The sequence below is a fragment of the Alligator sinensis genome, unplaced genomic scaffold (genome assembly GCF_000455745.1).
Source record: "Alligator sinensis unplaced genomic scaffold, ASM45574v1 scaffold200_1, whole genome shotgun sequence".
NCBI lineage: Eukaryota > Metazoa > Chordata > Crocodylia > Alligatoridae > Alligator > Alligator sinensis.
In genome coordinates this window covers 568,978-576,635 of record NW_005842453.1, presented here as the reverse complement: position 1 = coordinate 576,635, position 7,658 = coordinate 568,978, and the positions used below count along the sequence as shown (strand labels likewise).

The window sequence follows — 7,658 nt, the reverse complement described above, 5'->3', positions numbered from 1 at the left end:
CCGGCCTGGGGCGGCGGTTGCCGGGGCAACTTGGTTGCCAAAGAGGCGGCGGCGCCATGTTCATCTACCTGAGCAAGAAGGTGAGGGGAGGGTGGGGGGCTCGGGGCCCTCCCCCCGTGTCAGCATCCTGGCGTGGGCCGCGAGGGGCCAAAACACGGAGCATGCGTGGTTTTTAGGGTGGAGGTGTTTTCAAACAATGAAAGTGGTTGTGAAGCCCCCCCCGGATTTCTTTTCCAGATCGCGATTCCCGGGAACATTCGGCTGCGATGCATCTCCTGGAACAAGGACCAAGGCTTCATAGCCTGCGGCGGAGAAGACGGGCTGCTGAAAGTTTTAAAACTCGAGGCGTAGGTGGGTATGGGAGGTTTTTCTTTCTGAAAACCCCGCGTCTGCTGAAGCTGGAAGGGCAGGGGCTGGGGGCGGCACGGGCTGTGTGTACACACACAGTTGGACTGACCGAACAAAAAGATGCCGTGTTCACCGTGTAATTAATTCAGGCCCTGGCCGATCAACACCGCATTTAGAGACCAATAAAATGAATTTATTTCTGCTCAGTGCTAGGGGGCCGTGTTGGTCTCAGGAGATGGGCAGACAAGGTTCTTTGAGTGAATCTGGTATCTTTTATTACACCAACTTAAACAGCTGGAAAACATTTTTAATTTAAAAACCCTTCGTCAGGCTGAGGAAGGCTCTGCGGCTTTCTGGGCTAGGCCAGTGGTTCTCAACCTTTTTTTTTGTCCTAGGACCCATTTGTAAACACCGACGGCTGGTCCCGACCCAGTGCCCCTCGCTCCTGCCCCCTCGGTGTGTGGGGGAGGGAGTCCCAAGCAGCCCCTTGCAGGCTGGGACTCTTCCAGCCTGCAGGGGGAAGCCACAGTGTCCCACGTTTTTGCGCTTTAAAGGAGAATCCATTTTTTAAGTTTGTTTTAATGTTTGCAGCCCTTTCATCTATTCTTGTGATCTGCTATTGAGGTTGAGAAATGCTGATCTAGACCAAGGCTGTTCAACTTCCCACCTCCAGCCCCCTCCTCCGCTTCCTAGGCAGTGCCACTGTCACATGCCCTCCCCCTCCCCAGCTGCTCTGCAGCCTCCTGTCCCCAACTGTGTGAGCCACCCTGCTGGTGCTTTTGCCTCCAGCCGTCCTGTGCCATGCAGCAGCAGGAGAGGTAGCTGCAGAGGCCCACAGACTACATGCTGTTCCCTTGTTGGCTGCATGCAGTTCATGGGCTGGTAGTTGGACAGCCCTGATGTAGATTTTAGGGCATAAACTGTGGGTGAGATTTGTCAGTTCCAAGTGGTGTGGGAGCAGAAGTCCCACTGGCAGTCAGGATGTTGTTTACACATTATCTTCTATCTCCAAGGTAAGGTAATACTTAAATAGCAATGTGGAGTAGCAGTCAGTGTTCATTTGGATCAACTCTCATGAATTCTCTGAAACAACTTGGAAATCTAGTTTAATAAAGGATATCGCCTCTACCCTGAGTCCTGATTCCTTTTGCCTCTAGACCAAAACGGCTACGATCTGGATACCTGAAACAACCTGGGAATTCATCTGAAGTTTATTCGCTTTTACTAGGTACCAACCAAAGACATTGTGCTCCTAAATAATTTGGGTACTTGTGAAATATATCCTTTTTGTCTCAATTCATGTTCTGTAGCAGTGCAGTTCTGTGTATGTGATGTTGCTTAATGCATGATCATCTGAAAAGTAAAGTCATTTTAAAATGAACTATCGGATGGTTTAATAAATTTCTCTTAAATTTGAACCCAATCCAGGTTCTTTTTGAGACGAATGAATACTGACTCCAGACCAGCCCACCGTTGTTTACATCTGAACTAGACTTAAAGAATAAAGATTAGGCAGGCACGTATTTGGAAGTCATTGTAGAATGTGAGAAACAAAGAAAAGGGGGATGGGCATGAAAGAGTAGCAAATGTCAGGTGTAACAGTGCTATTAAATGTGAGATTATTTTACGAGTGATGGTGAAGACATTAATTTTTGACAATACTATAGTATAACAAATATCCTTAACACACAAGAGCCATAGTCTGTCCTGGACCTTTGTGTAAACTTCCTGTTGATGTCTGTGGGAGTTCTGCTGAGGTATCACTGGCCTACTGATTATAATTAATAATGGAGTTCATCCTTTCCCCCCCATCTGCAGCATCTCGTCCTGTAATAGGAGGTTTTGTCACTTATGTGTTTACCCTAAACTTTGCTTTAGTTACCACTGGGAAATTTTATTTTGTGAAAAATAGAACTGCCTTCTAACATACCATTCTTTCATGGAGTATTTTCCTCTTTTAGCTCCATAGTATAGACTGGTTTTCAGTTAGTTTCTGAATTTTTTCCTTAGTATCTTGATACTGTTTGTCAATTTCATGTTGCTAATTAGTGTGTGCTTTATTGCACATACACTTAAAGAGCAAATTATGTGCATTTTACAAGTTAAGATAAGTAAATTTTAGGACAATAAAGTATAAGGTGTTTTTTTTTTTTTTTTTGAACATGCTGAAATTGAGCAAAGGGAGATGGCAGTGGTTTCTAAGGGGTCTTCTGGATCTTGATGAGCATCAGAGCTTGGGAGGGGTGCAGAATAGCAAACAAACAACAATTAGTAGATACAGAATGTGTGTGTTTCTTTAAAGGGCCACTTATTTCCAAACTTTTTGGTATAAGCAGTCTTACTGAAACCAGTGGGATTAGTCATGTGATTTAAGTCTTAAATCTGTTTTGAGACCAAACAACAAATTGCTATGTTTTACAAACAGTTCATATAGTTTTTTATAATTCTTATATTTTATTTTATTTTATTTTTTAGATGAAGCAAAACTAAAGGGTCTTGCAGCTCCTAGCAATCTTTCTATGAATCAGACCTTGGAAGGTCACAGTGGTAAGAGTCAGTTGTGTTGCACTATCATCCTGGTTTGAAAACTAGGACATCTAATGGTTTGAGAAACAGTGTAAGCTGCTGATATTTTATTGTGAAACTAGTAACACGATTTTCTTTTATGTAACAGGGATAATTTATATTGCTTAGCTAGATATAAAATCATTGAATGTTTCATGGTTTTGGTCTGTGAGCCAAATTCAGTTTTTGGCGCTTATGCAGTTTTCACTGGGGCTGTGCTCTGGCTGGGCAGGAGAACAGAAAAATAGGATCATCTAAGCATATGCATAAAGCTGTGAAAGTCCTGAAATTTTAGCTGGGCAAAAACTCTAACAGGGAGGGGAATTTACAGTTGGTTCAATAAAGATGTTACCAAACAAACCTTGCTTGTCTGAAGAAGACTATTTTTTTCCTAGTCACAAAAAAGGGAGTGGCTGAAAATGATAACAGTGTGAATTGCTGGAGTCTCTAGGAAACGCTGACAAATTTTTAAAAAAAGATCTTGTAATCTTTATTTTAGTATTATTTTGGGAGTTGTATAAAATGTGAATTTTTTTACAATTTTCTAGGTTCTGTGCAGGTGGTGACCTGGAACGAACAGTATCAGAAACTAACCACCAGTGATCAGAATGGCCTCATCATTGTTTGGATGCTGTATAAAGGTACCATATGGGATAAGTCTGGGTAATTTAAAGTAGCTCAAACATGCTGTGTAAACCGCATTGAACTGAAACCTTATTAGCTTTGCTCAGTGGTCAGTCGGACATACTATTTCATTCCCTGATAGGAAGAACGGCTGTGGGACTATGCAGAGAGTCGAAACTTACTGATTTAGGCTCAGTGTTGAAAATTAATATTGAATAATTAGGTATGCTATGACAGTAAATGCAGGCAAAAAAGCCATATCGGTAAAAGTTTTGGTGTAGTCATTTTGTTTGGAGCGAGAAAGTGTTGAATAAGTTTCTTAGAAATTACGTCACAAATTCAGTATGCTAGTATAGCAAGTGTATCATAGAAATGCTTTTTGCATTATTTTTTTGACCTTTTCAAAACATGTTTCAGTGAATTTAAACTCAGTTGGAGGAGCTGAGCAGTTATCACAAGTGAGCCTGCCAAAATGAATCAGGAGAGGGAGAGAGACTTTCAGTTCACTATTCTTCCTGTGCCAGATCAAGTGGATTACTTCACTTTGCCTAGGATCATGATGACTGACTTACATAAGTTAGTACTGGAAAAGAACCATGCCATCATTTAAGGGTAGTTCCAAATTAGTTCCATAAGTATCTAAATGGAACACAGGCAGGATTTACCTGCAAAATAGAAATTCCAAATAATGCTGCCTCAGCAGCCACAAAACTTGGTAGACACCTAAATTTATTAAGTGGTTTCATTTTGGATTGCGGGGATCCTTGGGCTAACAACTTGGTTTCTGCACTTTCTCAGATGCAATTTTGTTTGAGCACCTCAGCACTATTGTAGTCCACACTGATGCCTTCCCAGAACTAAAATCCCCCCTCAGTATTTCTTAAGATGGTTTCATCAAACTTTTACAAAAAGGGAACTGTAATGACACCTTTTCTATTTTATGTAAAGCCCGGTGCTAATTTAGTCTCTTTTTGCAGCCTTGGAATGCCACATCTGATTTGCTGTCTGGTGTCATGCCAGGTCTCTTTCTGCTTTATTACTTAGAAGCTTTATTTCTTTTTGCTGAATGCATGTTTCATATGATGCAGCACTAATTTTATTTCCTTTTCATTTGATTTCTCTCTGAGTCTTTGTAATTTTTCTTTCTTTTTTTGTGTGTTTTTAACATGTCAGGAAGTTAGTAGCATTTGTGAATATCATTGTGCAGTTTGTAGATTTTTTTTTTCAAATTTGAGATTTAATAATCAACACATCTGAGTTTATACTGTGTTCACTTAAAGGATTTTAAGATGAAAGGTACAATTGAATTTCATTTTCCGATAACAGGTGCTTGGTATGAAGAAATGATCAATAATAGAAATAAGTCTGTTGTTCGAAGTATGAGTTGGAATGCGGATGGACAAAAGATCTGTATTGTATATGAAGATGGGGCTGTGATTGTTGGTTCAGTTGATGGTAAGGTAACTGCTGTATTAACTAATGTGGTATTGTGGATATTTGGTTAGCTCTCACCTGGTAATTTTCCTTAGAAAATATGCTTAAACAAAAATCAGATACACCAACTGAATTATGTACCTGCTTATCTAGTACTAAAATTTAGCTGAAGTGATGGTTCCAGGGAATATATATTGTAAATTCTTGTTTTCAAAGACCAGTCATTTTTGGCTATAAAGATTACTTTTGTGTATAAGTACTAGTTGCTCGTTCTTAATTTAGTGGTGACAGTTCTCTTTAAAATTTGATAACCTCTTTCACTTAAATTATGGAAAAAGTGGTTGTTTTATTTTTTTAATCCAGTATTTTTTACATCACCATTTTTTGTACGTGCATAGTTTGAATTGTAAAGGTCATTTTAAAGATCAATTTTTGCCATTGTTACAGTCCTTGATGATAATTTGAATCATTTGCTAAACTGTGAAAAAGATGAATGTGTAAAAATAGCATGGGTCTTGTACTTTGTTTTTCTTGATAATCAAGGATCTGGATTTTCTGTTTGCCATGGCAAAACATGGATTTTCTCCTTTAAAGGAGAAAAACCCAGGAAACCACGGGTTTCCCCTTGCAGGTGGCAGAGTTCAAGCCTGAAAGGGGCTGCTGGGGGCAGAGGGCGCCGTGTGCAGGCATACATGTGCATATGATAGCCAGGCAGGGTGGTGGAGAGCAGCTCCTGCAGCTCCCTCCAGGTAAATATGGGGGTAGGGGGCGCAGACTCCACAGGCAACATGTTGGTATGAAGAAATAATCAATAATAAAAATAAGTCTGTTGTTCGAAGTATGAGTTGGAATGCGGATGGACAAAAGACACGCCGCCCCCCCCCGATTTCTGTGCCCACTGTGGGGTGTGGGGCTGCAACCAGGCTGGACTAGCTCCAGGCAGAAGCTGTCTCCGCAGCCCAGCAGGCGGGTCCTGGCATGGGAGGGGGTACTGCACCTCCATGGCTGCTAAGGTGAGGTGCCCTCTGCTCACTTGGTAGCAGTGGGGGTTATAACTTTGTGCTACTGCACCTCAACTTGGTGGCCATGGCATCATGGCACTCCCTCCTGCACCAAGTCCTGCCCATTGGGCTCTGGAGGCGTCTACTGCCCAGAGCTGGTTCAGCCTGACTGCAGCTCCATGCCCTCCTGTGGGCACAGAAATCTGTGGGGGGGAAGGGCACATGCCTTCCCCCTGCACCCCAACACATCACTTGTGCCCACATGCCTCCTTCCTCACACCCACCCCATTCTCCACATACTCAGCCCTTTCCTCACATACTGGGCGGTTGGGGGTGAAGGCTGTGGGTCAGGAATGAGGGGCACCAGCAGGGCCAAGGGGCTGTGGGTTAGGAGTGAGGAACATTGGCAGGGCTGGGGGGCTATGGTTTAGGAGAGGGGCACTGGTAGGGATGTGGAAGTTGTGGGTTGGGAGTGAAGGGCACTGGCATGGGCAGAGGAAGGGCACTAGCATATCAGGGCTGCTTAGCGCCTCAGTGCAGTAGTTGGGGGACAGCTGCAGCTGGACCTCCATCCTGGTGAGCAAAGGGGGCAGGGGGAGCTCTGACTTTCTATGACAAAAAAAACCCCAAATCAAATGCCAAAATTTAAAGGTGTTTAGAATTTATTTTATTATAGTGATTGAGGCACTGGTAGGCTTCCATATTGCATTAACATTGTAAATATATTTGTAAAACATTGTGTTATGCTCATACGTATATCTTTAAAATGAAACTCCACTAATCGTAGAAAAACACAGATTTGGGGTTTTTTAATCAGAGAATTTGGGATTTAAAAAAAACAAACTGGAGGATCCCTGTTGATAATTAAGCCAGCATTCTAGGTGGTTTTGCATATATGCATATGGTGCCTGAATAGTGATACACTGAAAGAAAAATGAGCGCATAATCAAAAATAATCAAACTAAGAGCATGACATCCATATCACTTACTGATTAAAAGAAAAAAAATGTATTAACACCAGAGATCCAGCTCTCCACATTTGGTGCATCATAATGCTTGTATTCTTGAGATTTAAATTTATGTTCCACAAATTTTGCATAAGTAAGGTTTCTCATATGGAATAGTTTGTAGTAATTGTTTTTGTCTTATATATATGACTAATAGCTCTTTTTGTTTATAATTTTTATATGTTAATTTAATTACTAGTTGATATATTCCTTTCACGTAAGTAGTATATACCCAGTTACCAATTCTCTTAAATAGAATGGACTTTCTGTTACAGGTAATCGTATCTGGGGGAAAGATTTGAAAGGTACACAGCTGAGCCACGTAGCATGGTCCTCTGATAGCAAAGTTTTACTCTTTGGAATGGCAAATGGAGAAATTCACATTTATGACAATCAGGGGAATTTTATAGTAAGTTCAGAGTTATATCCACTGAGTCTGTGTTAACTATTATTTTTAATGTAGAAGTTAGTTTTCCTAACTTTCACCAAAAGTAAATTTTATATATATATATTTTGTGTAATATATACATTTTATATAATACAGCAAAAACTGCGTTATCTGGCACCTTGCAAATCTATTAATTGGCATGCTGGTCGACGTGGCAAAAGCGAAACCGAAGTGCCCACTGTGGCACTTCTGGTTCCACTGAGCCCCCATGGCCTGGGGCAAAGCAGCCTG

At 41.4% G+C, this 7,658-nt stretch overlaps 1 protein-coding gene across 1 annotated transcript in view; it reads left to right on the top strand.

Annotated features, from left to right (window-relative positions):
• Positions 1 to 6: 6 nt before the first annotated feature.
• Positions 7 to 7,658, top strand: part of WDR35 (WD repeat domain 35) — a 70,384-nt gene continuing 62,732 nt past the window's right edge. The window contains exons 1-7 of the mRNA XM_025212297.1: positions 7 to 80; positions 238 to 355; positions 1,506 to 1,576; positions 2,824 to 2,895; positions 3,462 to 3,554; positions 4,864 to 4,992; positions 7,255 to 7,388. Of these exons, the coding sequence (XP_025068082.1) occupies positions 267 to 355; positions 1,506 to 1,576; positions 2,824 to 2,895; positions 3,462 to 3,554; positions 4,864 to 4,992; positions 7,255 to 7,388 (588 nt within the window). The 5' untranslated portion in view covers positions 7 to 80; positions 238 to 266. The remainder of the gene's footprint in view (positions 81 to 237; positions 356 to 1,505; positions 1,577 to 2,823; positions 2,896 to 3,461; positions 3,555 to 4,863; positions 4,993 to 7,254; positions 7,389 to 7,658) is intronic.